Source organism: Schistosoma haematobium, chromosome ZW (assembly GCF_000699445.3).
Source record: "Schistosoma haematobium chromosome ZW, whole genome shotgun sequence".
NCBI lineage: Eukaryota > Metazoa > Platyhelminthes > Trematoda > Strigeidida > Schistosomatidae > Schistosoma > Schistosoma haematobium.
The window spans coordinates 25,762,397-25,787,137 of record NC_067195.1 but is presented as its reverse complement, the minus strand read 5'-3'; the positions used below and the strand labels follow the sequence as shown (position 1 = coordinate 25,787,137).

The 24,741-nt window shown below is 32.3% G+C and overlaps 1 protein-coding gene across 1 annotated transcript; it reads right to left on the bottom strand.

Moving 5' to 3' along the window:
* Positions 1-1,177: 1,177 nt before the first annotated feature.
* ACSL6_1 (Long-chain-fatty-acid--CoA ligase 6) lies at positions 1,178-24,692 on the bottom strand. The gene is made up of 11 exons (XM_051210829.1): positions 24,515-24,692; positions 20,773-20,882; positions 17,906-18,002; positions 16,928-16,995; positions 16,789-16,893; positions 15,254-15,353; positions 13,943-14,112; positions 12,534-12,705; positions 11,181-11,232; positions 5,901-10,435; positions 1,178-5,212 (listed from the first exon to the last, which is right to left on the bottom strand). The coding sequence occupies exons 1-8, from the start codon at positions 24,519-24,521 to the stop codon at positions 12,691-12,693; spliced, it is 672 nt and encodes a 223-aa protein (XP_051070848.1). The 5' UTR covers positions 24,522-24,692; the 3' UTR covers positions 1,178-5,212; positions 5,901-10,435; positions 11,181-11,232; positions 12,534-12,690.
* Positions 24,693-24,741: the final 49 nt, after the last annotated feature.

The following is a 24,741-nucleotide window of genomic DNA, read 5'->3' as shown; positions in this document are numbered from 1 at the left end:
AAGATATTTTTCATAAAATAGTAGATGCGATATTCAGTGGAATTGTGCTGTTTTTTATTACATGGAATTCGAATATGTCTGGTGACCGTATCACAGTGGGAGACATTCTCAAATAGATACAATTTCTTTTTTAGTCAAGGAATTGGACTTTAATGTAAAATGCCGAATAAAATTTTCAAAATCACGTAGTTTGTTGGATTACAAGCTTGGTAAGATCAGTCAATGATAATAATTGTAAGCGGTTTGTAGAGAAACTCTACATATCATTTATATAGACAAAAGTTTTGCCTCCTTGATTTTTTTTGTGATAATCAACAACATACATCATCAAAACTTAACAAATAGAAATTTACACAGAACTTACACTTCATAAAATTATATGGTAAAAAACCTTAAGTTCGTCTAATAGCGATAGTGAGTATATCTATAATAATTGCGATATATCAATGTGCACTGGGCTGTGAGAAAATTGTGCATAACCGGTGGTAGACGATCGTAATAAAACAAAAAATGACTCAGTCAATATTATGACACCCATAAAGATCCTAAATATTAATACTGAATAATTTTAATAAATAACTATGTGTTGCTTCTAAATTTATAAATATTGAAAAGATTTTAAAATGTGAGAATTTATGATTCAAAATAGACAGTTTTAAATATAATAATCCCACGTTTAATTCAAATTAGGACTGACAGACCAAACCGTAAAAGTGATCACCTAAGTTAGTTGTGAACCATGGAGCAGTAAATAAAGGGATTAAAAACGAGTAAATGTACAAGTACGGTGTATCTGTGTGTGATAATCAGTGCATTAGTTGTAGTACCACCATAAGAACAATATTACAACTTAAATAAAGTATTTTACTCTCAATAAGGCGCAAAAAGACTTAAGATGTCCAGACTGAATAAGTGTGAAAGATAGTAACACTAAATATAGCTACAAATTATTGAATTTTAATCATATTTATAAACAGCAAGGTTTTGTTGCAAAGTAAACTGATGATAAAAAAATAATGAAGTATTATTCGAAAAAGTGATGTGATATTAATTTAGTGTAGAAATTTTACTAAACAGTCAAGAGATATAATAAAATTCTGACATATCACTAGACGTTATTTTCTATCTAATCACATATATCTTCACTCTAGTGTCTTGGCAATATTCATATGATGTTTATCAGTATATTTGTTTCATATTTTGATAGTCGACGATTTAATGTAATTTCTGTGCTAACCAAACACCACACTATCATCCCATCATAGTTGAATATCAGCTCATTTTCACCCTATGAATCTATAAATTAAAATACTGGGTGCGCACAAAAATTTATGAATTGTCTGAATATGATTAATTTTGTGTAACTTTCAGTCCGTTTCTATCATACAGATTTAGGTCCTAATTACTGGATATGTAGTCATATGACATATCAAGCTATGAAAGTTTCGATTTGTTGGTCATACAAGGAAGTGGCTGTTTGGAACATCTTGTTGTTCTCCATAAGTCATAGATGTAAAAAAGTATTCTTACCAAACTGAGCTACAATGTGTGTTAACACGAGACTTGATGAACTCGATTCACAGCTAAGATCCAACATCACTAACTTGTGCGAACAGGGCTCGCCGAACCTTTTCTCTTTTTTTCTTGTTGTATCTTATCGATGTATCATCCGCACAGGGTATATATGATAAGTTTAGCCATCAACGTTTTATGTAAAAATACTCAATATGTCAGATCGATAACGTGATTTTATGCGGATGATATTAGTACTTAAAAATTTCTAAATGACTAATAGAGAGACAATTTGACTGACAAATAGAGGCGCTGTTTCTTATAGCAATGTATCTGACATCTGTAAAACCTGTAGTCCAGTCGTTTAGCACATACATCTTTAACAGAAAACGTTTTTTTGCTATAGTGTCCACATAAATTTACAACCGAGACTGAAATACAGATTTGTAGCTTAGGTGAATACTCTTGATAGCATAATGTTGATCGACCTGTATGGTTTAAATGAGAGAAAGGTCAACAGAACAAGTTGAATCCCTCGCACATAAGTTATCAAGGGTAAATTACTGAAATAAACATAAATAATGATTCAAAGAGTAGAAATGAAAGGAAAAAAGCAAAATGTTAGATAGTTTTGTGACGGACAGAGTTAATCGTATACAACGTTCAGTAGAGTAATAGATTCTAGAACGTGAGAAAAAAGGGCAGTTGGGAAACATAGCATAAAGTGTGATTTATATAGTTGAAACGAATCATAATCATAGAGTGACTGCTGGAAAAGAGAATAAATGAATCTCTAAACCCTTAGCATGCCATCTATTGCTTACTCTTATATTAGCCCAATTACCTACAATACGAAAAGTTCTATTAGGTTTATGATTGGTGTTTTCAAGTCATCGTGGTGACCCACATAACATCATGGTGTTTACTGACCTGCAACGGGAAAGATGTTCCCTGCATTTCCTTACTGCACAACCCTCGTTTATCATGAGCCTTTGTATTTCAGAGAAATATTCTTCATTTATTCTTCTTGGAATATCTTTTTATGCCTCACTGGACTGCAAGCTTTATGATGATAATTTTGTAGGCCCGTCACGACTATTGAATTTCAAGTTAGTTTTCACTAAGAATCAGCACCAGACGGAGAGTCAATATTGTTGATATATATTTTTCTATGCTTGTTTATATTTTACCCACTTTCTAATATGTGAATACCTTCATAATAATACTGGAAATTATGCTGATTCGAAAACGTTACTGAATACAATGACTTAGTAAATTGAAGCTTGTAACTTAGAGGTCTATTAGCCATACATTTTTATTTGACTTGGATTTCAAGAATGAGAGTGCTGTCCAGAAAACATCGCACTAAGCGGATAAGAAAGAGATTTGACAATAAAGTCTATTTCATGCCTATATTTCTATTTAGGTAACTTGAAAGGGAAAACTCAATTAAACTATAGTTTCTTCAGAAAAAGATTTAGGTAGAGGAACAAATATGTGTTTCCCATTTCATCCGGTAAAGCTTACGACTATAAAAGGTGGTAGCAACTAAGTAACGTTTACCGTTTTTTATGAACGTTTAAAGAATAAGGTACATTGACAGATATTAACGTCAATAATTTAGGGCTTTCACGGTTTGATTCGATTTATCATCATTCCGCAGTTGTTAAATCCATCAGGAATACTTAGATGCATTCTGGAAACTTTTGGCCGAAAATGTATTTTGTATGAGACATTATACAGACCATAAAGTGACAACAAACCAAAAGTGTGCCATTGTTCATGTCTAGAAACCAATGAAAAAGTCTATTTTAAAATATCAAAGATTATTTATATCTTTCCAGTGCTCCAAAAGTAGTTATTCGGTTCTAAGGTAACATTAACACGATGATAACCTGTGAAACCCTCTAAACAAAGGTAAGGGGAAGTAAAAAAAAATATGAATACAAAAACTGCAATTCATTTGTCTTTATGGGTTTAATAAAACAGAATATGAAAAATATGAGTTTGAATTATTAAAATCAACACAACAAATATTGTTAGCCAGATAATGCTATAACCATAAGGCTAACATAGAACAATAGCTATGTTCAAAAGTATTACAGTCCGCCTTATAGCACCCATGAAAAAATACCGGCGCAAAACACACTTATTTCATTTATAAATGGTATCGAAAGTTAAATACTACACAGTTTAATTCGAAGAAGAGGTAAGGACAGTCTAAGATTGAGGGTATAAACTATCTATTATCTTTGAAAAGTAACTTCGAGCTTTGATACGTGCTAATTTCATCGTTGGAGTTAGCAACCCATTATCAGAGTTAAATGCCTGATCTGTCAAATAAATGGCCTGAACCTGTCGAAAATAAAAGAATTTGGAAAACATGGATCAAAGAAATATGACTGTTGATTCATACAAAATGGGTAAGCTGTTGAATTGTTTATCATTTACGTAAAATAATTGAGAAATTAAGAATAAATTCAGATGTATCACCTATTATTTTACTCATAACAAAATGATCTAAAATCTACTGTTCAGAAAACCTACTTCGATAAACTTTTTTCGTACGACTACACAAGTAACCAACTACTGTTGTATTTGGAGATATTTAAAAATATAAATAAAAGTTTTTTGGGTCAATTTTCTTTTGTATACACGTATTTTGGAAAATTGACCTATGTACAAATAAAACATAGAATCTCTGAAAGATGTGGAAGTAGTGTTATAAACGTCAGTGATCACACTAGATAGTCAACGATTTCATCAAATTAAGCGCTGCACTGGAGTCCACTTAAGCGCATAGACTGACAAGAAGTATGAAAAGATCTTGCGTGCCGTAAAGCATAATCAACGTAGAGCCTGGCAAAAGTATGCGTTATCCCATATTTGTCATACCAAATTAGCACAAACAAAATGAAATTAACATTCGCATTCGAATTCTTCATTCTGGTTTATCTACCGGTACGCATGCACGACATTAATCACATCCGATGATTATTTCGTACTAAAAATTTTATTATCGCGTTGTTCAAAGGAATAAGTTTAAGAATTAGTACAAAATCAAATGGTGATATGCAAATCTAGGATAAGTCAAAATTGTAAAAACAATCGACAAGAGTTAGATACGCTTAAAAGTAACCAATGAAATTATGAATTTCTATTTGGTTTAGCAGACAGTAAATCCATATAAGTGAAAAATATTTCATTCGTTTCTCTTAATACAAGTTCACAGCTTCACCAACCAACTTGCTTAAAATTAAATTGTGTAGCAGAATTACTGTTTTACATTTACCGAAATATATGAAATAGAGTAAAATACTTGTTTTACGGCATATCTTTCGTAAAGTTTGTAGCAAAACGTCATTCATACCTTTTCAAAACTTTTCAGCATATTTTCATCAGCGACAGCATTCATCCGTTCTAGGACAAATTTATTTACAACTTTGTTCTGGGAAAGTTCATGATCCGAAAGTTTTGAGCAATGTAGTACTCCTGCGTTGTTTAAACAAGAACGTAACTCGGTAAAATCGGGAACCACGATAGCAACAGGGTAATTTTGTTTACTATTACCGTCCACAAAAATTTGGCTTACTAATTTACAGCATTTATAAACCATTTCCACTTTTTCCGGTGCAACGTATTCACCTTGAGCCAATTTGAATATGCTTTTTAGACGGTCCACAATTTTCAACGAACCCTCCTAACGTGAAAATTAATAGATATATTAATGATTCCTCGTAGTTGGTTGAAGTATGGCAGAAAATAGAATATGATGGTCTAACAAGGTTGTAACATGATAACATTGTATTTAGATGTTATGATATCCCCCCATTACTTAGTATTTTTGGACATTACTTCACTCGACAAGTCTTCGAATTAGAACACGGTTACATAGGAACATAATTATATTCCAAATAAACAAGGTTGGATAGACGTAGGAATTACAATAGGAAACACGTTAGTGTATTTGCAATTTTTCATAAGGAGATTCTAGAGTCTTCTCCAAGTATCCATTAGTTCTGATTGGTCAAGGAATGACCAACAAGCGTGTCCCAATACAGTCCTGCACGAAATTTTCTTTAATCTAATCTATGAATTTTAGTTTATATCACTGAAAACTCTTTGGCACTACTCAGTCAATAGTTTCATCCATAGTCACAATCCAAACATATAATATTTTAAAATGAATTGAATTTTATATTTCTAAAAACTGTTCCGAGAATAAAGTTCGTTTAGCAAAACGTGAAAATTTAGTTTAGAATAATCGTCTTACAAAGGTGTTGTATTTAGATTACTGTGCATCGACATGCACTGTTCGAACAAAACTGATTTGTATCTCTAAACAGAACAATTAAACAAAACATATTAAATTAAATCGTCGAACTTACTAGTGTCCATTCACCGATATCCCCAGTATGTAACCATCCTTCATTGTCAATAAGTTCGGCGGATTTTTCTGGTTCTTTGTAATAGCCTTTTGTGCATCGTTTGCCTTTCACGCAGATCTACAAGTAATTTTGAAAATAACTTGTAGGTTTTTTAAGGAAGCGAGACTGAAAAAAATCCCGAAATATTTGTATTCGATTTCTATCTTGAATTGTTATCAGATGAAAAAATCCTGATATGATATCTCTCATGAGAATGGCTTTTTCTTACTACAAAACGTTGAACCATCAATCGGGTAATGATCTACAGTTTAAAATTGGATGAAGAAGCTGATTATTACTTCTAGGTTGTAATTAATTTTCTAGCCAGTGTCAGCCGGTGATAACCACCAACTATAGAACTGATCAATCTTTCTAAAAAGAAGCTACAAGATCCAAATAATGATAACAATATCTGTTATATCTATTTATAATAGATTAGTTACATTATGAAGTTAAATAAAACATTCAAGTCCGATTATTGGCTAGATTTGTCAAGTACTAATAAACGGATCTATATATTCACAAGGTCACAATCGTGAACGTATTTTTATTCTACATAAATGTAATCTAAGAAAATGTAGCCGTTGATAAGTTCATGAATGTTTTCTCTTGATTTTGACTGCTAGCTATGAATAAAACCTATTCACTGTAATCAGTTATATACTATAGTCAAAGTTTACTGGAACCGAGATGTTAAAGGATGCATATTACATAATTTTAACCATTACTTGTATCTTACTTCTCCTCTTTGATCTCGCAGTGCATCTAAACCCAGATCTTTTACATCAACAAGTTTCACTTCTACACCATGTGCGACAGAACCTACGGTACCTAGACGGTACTCTCCAAGTAAAGTAATAGTTATACTCCCCATTGTTTCTGTTGATCCATACCCCTCAGCAAGCTTTTGTAGGAAAAATATGAAACAAACATTCGAATTGAAAGTTCATCATTAGATTGGAAAAAATAAGAGAAACCATGGAATAATTTCATTTAATTGATAATAAGCAATGAAATAAGCTAATAAAAAAAAATAAAAACGTGTCCTTCAACCATGAGAAATAACATCTCATAAAGTCTCTGATAACTATTGCCGCTGAATTGTTTCTTTACAAAAAACTTCAATCTTAGTATTTTTATTCTGAAACCAGTTGGTATGTAGTTAGCTTCATTAATAATTTATAAACAAAGCACACTATATTTTAAATCAGCAGCCTCTTCTTCTAGAATGAATAAATCATTAAATAATTTGCTCACAATACAGTTGACAATAAAATGATTTTCAAACCTAATAAGATTTTCGCCACTTGTTTAAATTTAATGATGAAAATAGGAAAGTTTGAATATTGTTGTACACTTAAATCTTAAGTTAAGTTTAGGTAATCCCTTCCTTTTATTGTTTCGATATGATTAATTTGATTTCATGTGTTAAGTTAGGTCTGTAGGTGAATTTGGAAGTATTTTGAACGTTATAGTTTTTTTCTTTCCTCATGGAGGTAAATGCATGAAAATGGTCGGTTAAGTGAGTGTCAGCTAAAGTAATAGAAGTTCCTATTTGTACTGAAGACTGATAATCAATGAGTAAATTATTACAAAAATGCAAATTATCGCCAATAAAAATGTTCCAGTAATTGCATACATATATACATGAGCGATTGCATTTTTGGGAAGCATTCCAACAACAGAGAGAACAGAAACTAGCTTACCAAGCCAAATGCAGCATGTACAAACTTTGATATCTCCGTTGGTAATGGAGCGCCTCCGCTGACAACACAATATACACGTCCGCCTAATAACTTCCTAAGTTTCTTAAAGCATAACGTATCCAAGATACTATTATGATAGAATTTTCCACTAAAATGAACAGAAATAATAAATTACTCGTTAAAGGTTTAATATAGTGAAATCTTTATTTTGAATTTGTTATTAAAAAAGCATCTATATAAACTAGATAAAAAAGTTCAGCTGCTTCTACGTTTCAATTACTACATTTTTGTCAAACGAAGCTAGTATCTACGCAGGTAATTCGCTGACCTAAAACAGTGGCAATAGTCTTTAATACAATTAGCAGAGCTATGTCTTATTCAAAAGACCTAAATATTCATTCATTTTTGGCCACTTTAATAATTGTATTTATCTGATAAGTCCAAAAAAGGCTTCTTAGTTAAACTTATATTGAATGTTTCATCTAGTTTAACATGCGATTCTCAACGATTTCAATAAAACAGAAAACTTTATATACTAAATGACGGGATGCAAACCTTTAGACATAAACTAATGTTTAGATTTGAGTGATTTATGGCAGACTTATCGTAAACCAGCCAAACCGATGTGACCTATAAAAACAAAGGGATTTGGAGGACTAAGACTGAAATTTAGTTGTATTGGAGAAAATTCACGGGTTCTTGAGTTTTAATAGTCCTTGAAAATTTTCGTTCTTCCATTACATTTCTTTGCTTCGTAATACAGATCCAATGCATAGTTCCTAAATAAGATTGATACAATTTTGACTCCTTTGTTTGTGTCTTAGTTAATCAGAAATCAGTTAATTTATGTCCAATTTTTTTATACACTAAACAGAAAAATCTCATACTACTTATCGCTTTTGCTTCGAATGTTTCCAAATGTAGTTAATCGTTGTATTTCGAACCAATACCATATAAGAACTATTTCGTTTGGCTCTATGCTTTAACGTCTCAAATCACTCAGTGTGCCTTGATACACATTGGACTGTGAAAAATGCTACGGATTCTTTTTTAACGCTATGAAATGTTAGTCAGTGAAGTTTTAAAGTAAAACCGTATACCGTTTTTGTTCAACCATTTTAATCTTCACAATCCGATTGTAAAGTTGTCTTTTGATTTTGGAATCATCCAATGATTTCTGATATTTAGTGTAAATACTAGAAAGTATTCGTGGAACTGCTGTTATCACACCTGGTTTCAAAGCTTGTGCGTCTACCACCAAATTATCAATAGAATCAGTTAGAAATCCCAGACGGGCTCCCATCATAATATAATAGGACTACAAGAAAGTGAGACAATCGTTCGAGAAGAAAAATATGTCGATAAAATTGCTCAATGAAACGATAAAAAAGTAAAGATTGTAAACAAAGTAAACCAGTGATTTGCCCCAACATATGTTTTGTTCCAAAACTTTAAATAATTGTTTTAAAATCTACAGAAAATTACTAAAACATACTTAAAGAAGCATTAGTTCTTGTCGTAAGAGAGTTGCTTTCAAGCTGTATGAGATGATTGTAGTCGGGATTACTCTACTTAAAAAAGGCGTCATTGATTATTAGAAAATTAATATTGACTCACAATATTCGAATTTAAAGAAAACTGTTTAGGCCCAACAAACAAGAATAGTCTTAAATTATCAAGCACATGCTATATCAAAGATTCACTTAGCATAGTGGCCATAAAATCCTTTCTGTTATATGAAAACTTATCTTTTAATTCGACAAACAGTATCTGTAGTTTTGTTTACTTTATAGTTTACATCACAGGAAGGTATCACCTGAATAATCAATGACAACTAAGAATCACTGGATGGACGAGTTCAAAATTACTTAGAAATGTGAACCTATGACCTCATAAGAGGGTTAACTAATCGCCACCATTTCTTGCTTTGGAAATCAGAATGCATGACGTTTCTCTTCACAAAAAAACTCTAGCGGTTTACCTGTGAAAAAGTTTCTCAAATTTAGCCTAACATACGAAAATTCCTATTAATAGTAGATTGTTTAGCTTTACTGATGGTTGTGAAGATACAGTTCTGAACAAAATTATCAAGATAATCAATTTCCATCAGTTCATTTGTTGATTTTTTTTATACAGTTCGTAGGAAGAAAAAATTTATAATTACGACATACAATTGATGTACTTGACCGTTAATATACAAAAACGCATAATAATAATGTCTGCAATTAACGAAGCGTAAATAAGATAGCTTACCGAGAGTATTTGTTCCATCATATGCGCCAATGGGAGATATGAAAGATGACTTGAATTGGATTTGATGAGCTAGGAGAAACAACAAAACGAACAGTCATCCATTAAATAAATACCAAACCATATAAGTTAACTCGTACCTAAATAGTACGAAAATTTTAGACAAAAATAAAAACGCTCGTCACGTTTCTTTTTAAGGTTGTAAAGGCTTCAAAAAATACGAAGGTAGTCTCTTACATAAAAGTTTAATGGTCCCAGCTGTCAGTGATATAAATCTAATGTAAAAAATAGGAGTAAAAGATAACGATTTAGATTGAGACAATAGAAATATGTTGCTGTATGGTTACAATAAATTACGTTCACCGTTAAGATATATTTTTTACCTATATAAGGGTTGGAAAATTTATGTGATACATGTTCGCTCTTGAACTCCAATGAAGCATAAATGGTAAAGGTTTACCTTGTTTTCTGAAGCTTCTAGTATGGAAAATACAGCATCCACAATCTGTTCATGGTTAACCATAACTCCTTTAGGTAATCCTACACACGACAATAAGTTGATATAATGTTAGTTTGCAAATTACAAAAAATAAGTGATAAAATTACTTCTATCAAATAACTAGAATAAAAAGATTATTTTACCAAACCTAATAAATATATATCTACTACAAATAATGCTTTCATCAACTTTTAAAACCACCAGCCGAAGAAATAAAAGGAAACTTGACTCTTAACATATTAGCTTCACATGTTCCTTAGAACATGGTTTGTACGAGCTGATTTATTCTTACTCAACATGTCAGTGGTCATTAACATTTACAGATGACAAAGTTGTTACAATTCGATCCCGTGTAATAGATGTCTGTGCGTTTCTGGAATAAGTGATTGTGTTTTTATGTTTCATACGTAATCTGGCTTTCAATTTGGAACATATTTTGCGTTTAAACTTTTATTTGATCTGAGCTGAAGTACGCTGGCTGAAGAGTTACAGGAAAAGGAAGGAATAATGATTCTTCATATTATGTGGCAATAATGTAGGACATTAGTAGAACAGAAATTTATCTGTAACGAGTTTCCTAATTCGTTATCACTGTAGACTAAATTATAACTCATATGTCAGTATACAAACGAAGATCTGTGGTTAGCGAAATTATCATATAAGTATTTCCTTAGTAATCAACGGAGGAACAAAGAAAAAAGGTTATGTTCTAGTTGGAAAAATTAATAAATTAGTATTTGAAATACACCCAAACAGCATGAATGCTGAAGTGAAACTAACGCTTACCGGTGCTTCCACTAGTATAGCAAACCATGTAGAGGTCAGATGGCAATGGATCCTTTAAAATAAAGAATTACTTATGAAACCCTTTCAATACGAAAACTTAGTTTGAGCAAAAACAGCCTAATCAGTGACTGGCAAGAGACAAAATATTGAAAGGGATATTATAATCACATAAATTATGTATTTACGCTGTTTATATTAAGACTGAATAATCCGGAATAACACAAACAGATATACCCAGTGTATTAGTCAGTTAAACCAATGAGTTGCTGAGCAGGTTGGAATCAGTTTGTTGTAGGTGTTTAAAATCCGTCAATCAGTTTCACAAATATATTCATAATCATATGGAACTGAAACCTTTATCAGATAATACGATAGATGATAAGACTAAATGATATGAGGTAACTTTTAGTATTCATAACTTTCATGTAAACGATATTTGAAAGCAAATGCTTTGACAAAATAACATTTTCTATGAATCTCTCTCAGAATATTTGAAATCGATTGAAAAGCACTAGAACCAATCAGTTATACTAATAAAGTAAAAATGAGCGATTACAACAAGCAGACTTAAACGATAAAATGTGTTAGTTTCAAAAGATTTATAGATATGACATAATTCTCAATAAAACTTTCTGAGTAAAACTGTTTATTGTTGAATTGGTATTGGTATGAGCAGTGAAGATACAGATCGATAAGATCAACTATTTGAAAGATTTATAGACAAAAGACATTTATTAATCCTTCGTCGCTTTTCTCACAGCCCATTATATAACTTCAGGCTCATGCATGCCTTCATAAAAATTAATTTCATTTACCCAATCAACCTTAATAACAGGATTTTATATTGCTATAGGTTTTCAAATAATTCTAATTTGAGTTTTTACGTATTTTTCGGTGAAATCATGATCACGATGAGAAACAAAAAATATACAAAGTTGAGTTAGTGTTTTACTTTTTCATTAAAACAAAGTATCAAGATATGTAGGTCTATTTGCATTCTAAGTGAGAAATGAATAAGACAAAAGAAATTAGGCTAATTTTTCAGCCCCCACTTAGAAATAAATTTCTTAATCAAAACGAAGTTATACAAAATTTGTTAAATAAAACTAGTTGACGTGCAAGCAGACAAAAATCAATATTTGGAAATTCATATTCTGAATCCAAATTAAGAAAAGTAGTTTGGATTGGTAAATTATACTGCAATTTATGGTATTTTTTAACTCAACAAAATCCACAGAATACTGTACAAGTACTAAACGCAGAGAATGCATCCAATTTTCGACTACAGTTTATGATAGGTGGGATAGTGGCACACACTTGAAATGAATGAGTTAAGAAAATATGAAAACTCACTTTCTTTGGTAAAAGTTTATTCATTCCCAGTTCCTGAAACATTATATGACGATAGAGTGTTGATAAAATGATCCTAGTTTCGGCAAGATCTATATTTTTCAACTACAATGTTGGTTGTTTATACTAAAGGCAACCTTTGGATAATGAACGCATATAGTCATGAACATAACTTCTGAAGCAAAATAATGCAAAAATCTAGGTGATTATTCTGTAATTTGATTGTTAATTAAGGGGTATGATTAGTTTTAACAAAAATCGTACATTTTGCATGGTCAACATGAAGACCAATAAAATTTGAAGTGGTATGAATGAAATTGATATCACGTGGAGTAAAAGTTATAAAAATTGAAAGATTCTTGAACAAATTCAATTTGTTTTGAGGCGTGAATATCATCTCAAGTGACAGCTAGGAATTTATTTTCATTTTATAAGTGGTTGTTCAATGGAAGTTTTAGTAGTTTATCTTGACATTAACCACTTATGAGAGGTGTTTCAAGCGACCATTAAAGTTTTGAACAACCGAATGATTTTGATATAAGCAAATGAAGCATTTGAAGACTACTGAGCAATTTTAGAGTCTTCACTAATGAACTCCTCGATATTATAGTGGTCAAGATAATAAACAATGAAGAAAAATCAGAAATCACACTGTTATTAAGTTTATAGGTGAGAACCAAGTTATCGGCATAGATTACTTACATCAAACTGGATAATTTATCTCATCGCCATATGTGTTAACTTGAATAAGTGAGAGCAAAAAGAACTAACTGTATGAGCATATTTTCATAAAACTAGATTTCTTTGTTAGAAACGTAGTTATCGTTAAGGTGTTTCTTTTTCCGATTTCTTTATTGATTAATACGGTCAAAAACGGTATTATATATATAAAGGGTGCATCTTGCGCACCGATTCGATCATTTTTGCATTAAAATAAAACGTAAATGTAAGGTCAGAAAACAAGACAACAGGAATCAGATTTTCAAGATTAGGAAAGGATCTGAAGTAATGCTAACGCTTGATTTAGAAAGTTTACACCTTTCTTCAAACATAATTCCACTTCATAAGTCATTGGATATTAAGTTAGATAGTGAATTGCGTAGCAAAAATTATACATGTGAAAAGGTTTAAAAAACAAGACCAGAAGTAAAACTCATTCTAGTAAGAATTCATAATATCTTTAAGTCAAATCTTAACTAGTAATAAGTTCAAACTATTCTATGGATTTTTCTCCTTGTCATGAGTAATTTGTGCAAGTAATGAGGTTATTGAACAGGGATATTTTAACTTTTATGGGTAGAATACGAATTAGATAGATAAAGGTGTAGAAACTGAGAGAAAAGTTCAACAAAACGTTAATTTTTGACATTTATATGTCTACTCGTTAAAGGAGTATTTTTTAATGTACTTACCAGGAAATCCTCAAACAAGTACACAGAGACTTTTGAGCCGTGATGAGACTTAACTTCTTCAACTTTAACATCATATGAAACAATGATTAAATATTCAAGAGAAGATTCGAACTTGTCCAGCAGATGAAGAGCTTCAGTTCCTGAATTACACAGCATACAATTCACTTGTGCTAAAATCAAATTGTAATAAGACTGATCACTAATGATAGAATTTTTCATGTTCTTTTTTGTCTACAATAGTGACTTTACGGCATATCAAAATAGAAACATATGTGTAGGAAATTTCAGTTAACATTAATTTAAATAAGCATGAAGATTTCAAAATTGCGTATCACGTCCTTAAAAACAATATTTATTTGATGTTTTATTTCGTACTTAATGTATACCAAGTATTTTGTTTCCAGAAGTTACTAGGATCAGTGTTTAGAATTAGTAAGCTAGCAAATAGTGTAAAGTGTAACACGGTACTCAATTAGAAATGTTTCCTCCGAAAATTAATAAAGATTATAATATCGAACTGATGATTATTAGATTATTGTTATATATTAAAAACAGCTGAACATGTAGCCGATGCCTAAGTAACTCTATGTTATTTGATCATCCTTTAATCCTGCTGAATATTACCATAGTCCTTTTAACTTTTATAGTGATCTTGTGACATAGAAAAGCTTATGTAAAACTTAATCTCATACAGATACATAATATTTACACAGATTGAAATCATGAGTCAGTTGAAGCTAGACTACCATGGAAAACCTGGAAGCACTGGACAGCCGTTTCGTCCTAGTATGGGACTCCTCATCAGTGCGCATCCACGACCCCGCACCCCTTCTGGTAATAATCATCTGCTCACTAGTGACTGACTTCAAGAGATACTCCGGGAGTTCTAGTGGGAAGCCGTTACCAGTGGAGTTCAACCAGGTCTGTTGTGAGATATCAGCTCACTGAAGACAATGGTGTACGGTGGCGCAACTTCGTGGATTGGTTGGAGTTAGACATTACCACCGTTGGATGCCTGCCCCGTGGTCTAATGGTTAAGTGGTCGCGCGCGAAGCCAGTAGGTCCTGGGTTCGAACCCCGCGGGGTGCGGGATCGTGGATGCGCACTGCTGAGGAGTCCCATACTAGGACGAAACAGCTGTCCAGTGCTTCCAGGTTTTCCATGGTGGTCTAGCTTCAACTGACTCATGATCTCAATCTGTGAAAATTTCTAAAATCTCCATAAACCCCTTCTGATAACATAATATTTAGTATAGAAAAAATATTGTCAAATAAAAAGTGAGAATTAACTCAGTGAAATGAAAAAACTCACTTTGAGATAAAATATGTTGTATTGCTTCATTACTAAATGTAGGATAGATGGGCACAATAGTATAACCATATGCAGCGCATGCATGTTGCATAATAACCCACTGGATAATAGAAGGAATAATGATCATAACAAAATATGTAATTAGTAAACAATCTATTTGAATCTTTATGGAACCAAATAACAGATTCGGGTTTTTGTTGTGCACAAAAATATCACTTCCAGAACACTTTATGCTCATTGGGTATCGTTACGTCCAGTCTAGAACATTCGAAGTTTAGACAAACTATTAAAAAACCTCATACACTTGATTTAAATTAAATACACTTCTATAAAATACACACAAAAGCCTTGATAATGTTTTTCCTTTATCAAGTTCAAACAAAGAAATACAACAATATAATAGCGTTCAAACAGGGAAATCACATGCTTGATGTATTGCATGTTTTGATTTTAAAAATTCCTGCTAGGTTTAATGCTGTACTGACATAGAAACTGAATGTATAACATAAAACATCCCAAAATAGCCCAATCAATTCAACTGCCAAACCTTTAAAAGTCATATGATAAGTTACCTTTAAGACAAAGTGATGAAGAACCAGTTCGGATAACTGCAAAAGCATTGCTAATCACTTGAATGTTCTCTGCCATACCACTCAAAGACTTCACTTTACTTTGTTTCAATAATTAATGAATGAACTGTTAATGAAAGTACTTTGTTCACTAGACTTCCCTAGTTTTTCTCAGATTATCCGTCCTATAAGGTTATAAACACTAGTGTTCTGCCTAATTCCAGAGAATAATTGAGTAATTTTGTTAGAAAGCAACATTTATAATGGTGATAGATTCTGGAAATGGTTACCGACTATATGCTGATTTAATAGCATTCCCATATTAATCTACAAGAAAAACACTATAAGCACACGAATAAGATCACTTCTATTTTATATTATCATTAGAAGTGAGAACTAGCTTGGCATCAAAACTTATAAAGTGACCAATTTTTTTCCTCTTTATTATCAACTGACACTTATTCATTAAAAATAGAATTTTTATTGATCATAAAAGACTAGTAGGCATATTGGGCACTACAATTTAGATGATTATTAGGAAATGTTTAGGAATCATGACCATAACTCCAATGGTTAAAGTATTATTTATTTGGAACTGTGTTTGAGTGAAAAAGAGAGGACAAGATTTGGGATATCGATGTCGAGGAACAAATTTGATATCAGTTACATGCACTTTGTGCACCAAAATCTATCAATTGATATAGGAATCGACAGATGAGGAAAAACCACAGGATGACGTATGCACAGAATAAATGCACTATATATATCCGACTAATCAGCTTAAAAGAACGAGACTCGTGATTTATTGTACAGCATCAAAATTTCGAAATTCACAAATTATCAGGTACATCTCAATTTCACTAATGACCTATCATAATTCAGTAATAAATTCCTATCAGTATCCGGGATAAAAGCTTTAACAACCAGCCAGTCGCTAGTTTAAAATCAAACAGCAATTATAATCACCTCCGGTGAGTTTGGTCCATAGATTCCCACAAAGTTTTCAGCATTACGTCTTTGTCTCACAGTTTTCACAAGAGCTGTCCCAATAGCTTTTATTTTTTTATCTACCTGAAAAACATAAGCATAATCCAAATTCACTTACCTCATTGTAAATGAGCCATGAGTATTTATTTTTGGAAGGGAGTCGTATTCTTAGACATGGATAAAACCCTGTAAGTGAGCATTTCGAAATCATATTAAAAAGGGATATCATAGAAATTCAAGCCTACGGAATTTTTCAATGTAATAACAATAACATAGCGTATGAAAATATTTTTGGAAGGCTATAAATAAAGTTTATGAAAATACATAGACTGATAAATGCTAAGCAATGAAAATGAATTTAAGAAATTCAATATTTTACTTGTCGTCATTTACTGTTAGGTTTGACTGTGTTGAGGAAATTTTGGCTGAAAATGTGGGTCTTAGTTAAACCTATTAAGCTTGTGCTTCCTCATCTGAGGTGAAGGAATTTGGTGTGATTTTATTTTCAAGTAGAACTTGGATTTCAGATACAGATATTGACTAACTTAGTGGAAATTTCAAATCCGAAGAAATTAGACACGAAATAGCAAAAAAGGTAATAGTCAGGGAACAGATACGATGTCCAAGATTTGCGGGAGAATAATAATAAAATGGAGCAACGTCACCCTTATCTTCTTTCAAGCTACTTGTCCAGAGTCTTACGACGCTCAACTAGAAAGCCTATAGTCTACAAGAAGTGAAAGACTGCAATCAGTTACCCCTAACGATTATTGCTATTTTAAAAAATATTCGAAGTAAGAATAAAGAAAATTCCTCATGTACAATATTGAGGACAACTAGTTAATATATATATATATATATATATATATATATATATATATATGAACAATTGGCAGACATCTTTCGTTCCAAGATTCTCTGAATGATTTCTAGAAAGCTGATTAGAGATTCATAACTAAACAGTCTTGCTACTGTGTATCAATAACAAAACAGTGATAAGGTTTTAGTACGTTATGATTGCAATAAATATATTTTCCTAGTTAAAACTCTTTAGGAACAAACAATAATCAACATGTAGTTGAATAAGTGGATTTACTTGAAGTATTTAAGCCATATTCAAAAACATCTTTCATTGTTTTCACTGGAATTTTGTCCACGAACTTCGAAACAAATGGGGATTTTCGTGCACCAGTCTAAATAGTATGAAAAATTTGGGTGGATTGTTTATTGTTTGAAAGACCTCTAACTGAAAAAAAAGGTTTTTGTAATCAGTAGACAAAAGATAGCAATAAAAATTATGTTCTTTATTCGCTGATTGATGTAGCAAATAGATATTTTAAGGGCTTTAAAACGAATAGGGAATTCGGGATTTTTTCGGACAACGTAGTCTATAACGTATATAATATTGAATAAAGCCATTAATAATAATGATAATAATAATAGTCATGAATTGGTCCAAATTAGAAGCTTTAGTTTATGTAGTACGAAAACTACACATGTTTAAAACACTTGATAAGTAAGATACGTGTTTTACAGGAGAAAAAAATTAAAAATCGAAATTAACTTATGATTTATGTCGGTTACAAGGTTTCGGTAAATGCAGTAGGCAAATTGAGGATGAACCGGCAAATTATGACTCCAAATAGGGTTATTAAACTTATTCCTTACATTTCAATTTTATTACGAAATCACCGAACTCGCATTCTTCGTGTAGTTTGCCAAAATAATCGTGTACCTGCTTTGAAAATCATTTATTTTACCAGAATGTAGTATTTTTACTAAATGGTGATTCCTTTGTACTTGATTGCGCGCTTAATACGAATTCCAAGTCTAATATGTCTGGCTGTGCTCATCTTGTTCCACCTACCTTAAATTGCTGTATTCAGACAATTCTTAGTTGGTACATTAATTCAAATACTTTTAATTAACATACAACAACATGTTTTTAGGTCTCTAAGTTCTCCAAATAAGACTTTATTTGTTCAACCAAGAATTAAGAAACTTCCTTTCACAAAACACGTAAAAGATGTGCAAATAGGTGAACCTATACGACAAACAACTATAAAAAGTCAACAATGTAGAAATATGTGCACGTGTTTGTCAGTTTGCACAGCACATCACCAGCAAAAAGGATCATGAATGAAGAAAAACATTGATGCAAGAGAAACTAAGTTTGGATGGGAAATGAACAGCTATCTAATGATAGGACATTTAGAACTTTAATTAGGAAAATAGATTAACTGAAAATAAAGTTCATAAAAATTTCAAATAAGTTCGCCGAGGTCTAAACATTCAGGCAACTTTGTCCATATAATTTATCTAAGAATTAAGGCATCTGTCTTGAGATGATGAGTAAGATTTGCTGTTCAGATATACAATTTTTGTGGAGTTTCGCCCTCTTAGCTGGATAGCTTAATCTTGAAGCTTAAATTATTTTCTGAACAATACCATAGGCACGAACTTCACCAAATCAACTGCCTACAAACTTTATTCAGAACGCAGGAATATACCGCAGGATATTACAGTGAGGAAAAATGAGGGAAAGAACAGCTATTTACTCAGCTTCGCCAAAAAATATAAATCCAACTAACCAGCAGAAATGAAACCAAAGATGAAAATCAAAAAATGAATGATTCTACCAAATTTAGAAGACAAATAACGGGATTATTCAAGCCATTTGGAACAGATCTAACGCATAAATCGGCAAAATCTCTTTGGTCAATCTTATTCAAACCAAGGGATAAAATGACGAAAGAAAACCGAACATCATCCACAATAAACTGTTGCAAACTCTACATTCGACAAAGTGGACGCCATCTTCATTTTTACATGCATGAACATCATTTAGTGGTCAAAAGCCAGGAAAGATCTTGGCTTATATCAAAGCATATGGAGAATTGTAAACGCACATTCGACTGGAGAAATGTTGGAAACTTTGGTGGAAGGAATACTACAAACACTCGGGAATTGTTAAAAGCTTGTCACTTAAGTCAATCAGCAGTCAACAAATAGATTGAAATCAATTCAATCTATCAGAAGATTCATGGATAAATATAAGATCAGGAATAAGATCAGAAAGCGACACAGTCCAAATAAAAAAGCAGTTAATGACAGGTTAAAGATCAATAATAAGCAATCAAATCGAGGTCAACAGGACAAGCTCTTAGTCAAATAAGGGGAAAATTCAAATACACCACTCGGTTACAGATTTTATTTGACATGTGTTGTGATTACCAGTAACAGTTTTCATTTTTTGTTAACTTTGTTCCTTCTTTTGTTCAATCTAACATCAAACTAAAATGTAATAATTTACTGTCGTATGTTTTGGGCAGCATATGTGTCATACCAAAGAATTTTAGGTGACGTTATACTGAATTACGGTTCAAAAGCTTAAACATGTACCTTTTAACCACCAAACATATCGGTCTTTATTAACTATGACACCCTTATATGTTTAAACTGCTTAGTAATAAAACAGAGTTTTAAGGGAATATTCGATTTATTTTTGAGTTAGTTGGTCCTTCACATGAATGGGAGGCAAAACTACGACATGGACTCAGATAACCTAAACCGTAAAGGCAGGTGAACACCGGGTGGTTGAATTAACTGTCTGTCATTAGAGACTTCATGACGGGAGTCGAGGATATTCTTTGTAGCATAGATCCAGTAATTCATTATATTTCTGTTAGTCCTAGAGTTGATACAATTTTAGATATTTCACTTTGCTTGTTTCGACCGTGTTGCTGATTATTTTCAGTTTCCAACTGTTGAATTTTATTCTTTAACATAATGATAATTGTAGCGCTTCAGGCTCAAAAACGTGTGTCGTATTGCATGCCACTTAATTTTACCAATAAGAAAGCATTTGACATATATTACCTTTTCACAATATGCCATATATCTTTTAGGACACCCTAGTATGAATAGTGAGAGAAATGAGTAGTTGTGTGACCATCAACTTACTTTTGGATCACATATTACTGACTGCTGATTTAGATGTACACTGACGAGATTTTCTGGTGCATTTGACTTAAAAAGTTTCAAATAGGCTTTTGGGAAGCTTGATCTATTTTCTTTAAAAGTAGAAACGATAAGAAGATACAACAAAGTAGTGAATTCGCAGTTTAAAAGCTTAGTTCAATCAACAACGATAATATTTGACCAGATAGTCATTTATCAAAAGACAATTATTCATTTTAGGTAGCGTACGTCTAAGCAACATCGAAAACTATCAAAATTTTAAGCATTTATGAAACAGTATGATTCTAAAGGTGGAACTTACGCTTCTAGGACGATTTTAAAATTAGTTTTGAAAAGACCATAAATAAAACACGCTTGAAACATGTTTTAACAAGATCACAGTAATGAAAAGTAATCTAAGAGATTCATTTATGCCTTCCCACGCGAGTCTTCTTAGCTTACTATAGTTAAAAAAACACCTTCACACTACATTTTAACAAAACAGTTGACAACATTTAAAAATAGGTTTTCTTTAAAGGTTAAGAAATCGAAAAACCACTAGAGGTTCAAATTTTATTTAAAAAAAAAGTGTACAGTGCCACAGTGACGTTCGTTCCCTTCAAAACGTAACATAAGCTAAGCATCTTAAAGTATTGGTTCCAAAATATTAAGAGATAGATAAAAAATGGAACTTATTTTGGAAAGCAAAACACTGATGGCAAGATCATCTACAGAAAATTACTAATATCAAACTAAAAAATCAGTTACATGGAAAGTATTTTGAAACAGCTTAAGATACAAAATCAGTGACATATCTAACTCACAGCCCACATTAATATAACACTTATTCGCATTACGAATAGTCGGAATTTGATGCGAAAAACAAGTGAAATAAGTAACTCATTTAGTACAGAAGTATATGATAAGCTTCGAACAACAAATTACACAAAGACTGATGAGAATACTGTAGCACCAACATCAAAATGAATGTCCTACATTAAACTCAGCACTTGTGAATAATCAAAATGAAGAGGAAAAACCATATTCTATGACTTTGTATAGAATATTGGAGCATGGAGAAACAGACACGGTAACAATAGTAATATCTTATTACAAGCGAAGTGAAGTTCTGTAATATGCACTAGTCAAACCGATATTAATTTAAACTGCTGCACAATAAATTGAATGCGCTCACGTTAAGTGAAATATCATAATGATTTAGCAATCTAAAGCAGCAACACCCACAAAATTATAAAGATAACCTTGTTGCTCAGTGTTCTTCACAATAACCCAAAATCCATACTAAATGAAACTCGAAGATCGAGGCAAGCTATTAATAACTTACATCTGAGAGTTTTAGAATACAATAATGATAAAATAGGGTTAAAAGTTGATATGAACCCTCTGGATGAGTGGACGATTTGGTGGTCGTTGAGGACAAGTAATAGCACAAGTACTGTAATGCACATCGTTTGCATAATTACATCGGAAATCAAATCCATTTACATAACATTGGTAACTGTAAGGATTTACGAGTCACAGTAAACGGTGGTCTCAAATTTAAGGGTGATAACAAAGCAGCAGGTGCTTAAGACTTGCGGATTTTTTGGGGACCTTTCAAAGCTATTTTGAAGACTAGACAGGAATACCTGTTATATCTTGTCGCCCACCACGTTCAGAATACGAAAGTAAAGCGAGGAATTCTAGTATGAAATGTGAAACGTACGTGTTGGAATGAGCTCAGAGGGTTGTAAATACAAGGATAACCTAAAATACCTCAGCTTTTCTCACCGATCCTGTTGCTAAGACATCATATGTATGGAAACCATTTAGAAGTGGTATACACCAAAGTAACATCTTAGGTCCACAATTTCTTCTCTGAGTCAATGGATTACCAAAACTGCTTAAGCTACCGACATTGTTGTCCATAGATGGTGTCAAAGTTTGGAGAACACGTAATGAGACTGATAATCGTAATCTCCTAACAAATTTATACGGATTAGTTAAATGATTCCGAATTTTAGGTTTCGAGACGAACGATGGAAATAGTTCACTAATCCACACTGGACACGGCAATGGTTACCAGCATAAGGATCAACGGTGAGTAGCTTCCACGTGTGCAGAAACAAGAAGATCTGGGAGTAATAGTTAGTTATGACTTGGAAACAACTGCGCACTACTATTCAACAGCTTTCAGACTTTTGAGAGTAATCGTTGTTTTGCTGAACATTCAACCATTTTGACTAATATATGCTTCAGGTATTGTGCTACACCCACGGGAGACCCTACATTGAATTTCGCATCCAAGCAGAAAGTTCACGTTATATTGCGGATGCGAACATACCCGAGTGTTCAGTGTGCAGAAACAAGTTTTTTCCTTCTACTCTCTGCAAAAATAATCATGTTGGAGGCCACCGCAATAAGGTTCTAAAACCAAGCTTCGGTTAGGGTCCCGTTTTTCCCATCCAGTGGTCGGCGACTGGTACCAGTTTCACCAGTGGGCGCTTTTAAGGAGAAATCAGATCTTCAGTGAAAAATAAACTCAAGAGGTTGTCATAGTCGAGCGGGCTATCATTCCTATTAATAACGACCGAAACCAAGATCAAATCCTACACACTATAAATACATTAAGGTTAGTTTTTCATACCAAACTATAAAATACGAACTATTTACTGGAGTATGTAGTATAATCACTCTCCGTTACTACTTCGAAAATGACAGCAAATCTAAGCAATACCATGAATTGGGAGGATTATTGTGTTCTATTGTATGTTGAATATTACATACGATCTATTTTTGCGACTAACAAATCAAAGGTTGAACAGTGAATGGATTAAGGGATAAAAGATTACCAGGTACTCTTTTTTCGAAATTGGTGAGTGATATTTAAAGATATCATATGTGTTAATCTTTAAATTTCTTTAAATTTTATTTGTGATGAATCTTTGAATGTAACTCTACTTAGTGTGAGTAGTACAGGTGTACAACGACATGAAATATAACCATGTCAGCAGCGATATCATGAACACTACAACGTATTTCTTTGTTCCTCAAAAATATAAAATGCACTTCTCAAAGTACTTAATTCTGTTATGTACTATTTTGAACAAGATTAATAAACAGTATACATCCAAAGAACCTAAGACGAAGGAATAAAAGCAAAAATTAGTGAATAAAGAAAACCTTCCGTCAGAAAATAAAGAATAAAAATCAAGAAGTCCATTAAAATTTTACTGTTTTTCATGGGGAAATCGCCCGAAATTCTCCCTGTTTGTCGTTTTAAGTTCGTAATCTCGTCATATGCCCACTTTTCCGCTAAAATATAGATTATTTGTCCCATTTTTACATTGGGAGAAACCTTACTTCAACATTTAATAAAATTTTCACTACGTAAGAAGGTCAAGTAAATCAAATTAAACCCTATTATTTTTAGTTCAGTATGAAACAGTGGTGTCCGTACCTTCGACTGGCACATTCGAGAGAAGATAAGACGCCCAGAGAGGGATACTAGAAATGGAATGACGTAGGCTTCAGGGATCCCGTCCTTACTTCACAAATCTGAGTCTGACATATATTACAACAAATGTTCCATATACGTCATCAGTCTTCACAAAACTTAGAACCAGTTTTCAAGTCTTAATGACTTATTAACTATGAAATTGACAACCGGATCACTGTATTTCTATGTAAATCAAAAATCTTTTGTTTGAACCGCTTAAGACTGTTTGAAAAATAATTGACTTACCAGACATTCTCGAAATAATAACGTCTGTGGATTGAAAGTATTATTTGAATAAACAATGACTATCTTTCATCAAAGTACTGTCTTCTCAAGTGAAAACCACGCTTCTTTATAGTGGCAAGTGTTCAACCCGAAATCTAATTAGCTAGTTTGTCTGCTCGTTGTTTATGACCTTCAAGCCTACTTCCTCAAGTTCCAATATATAGTAAAAGTCAAATTATCTTATTAGC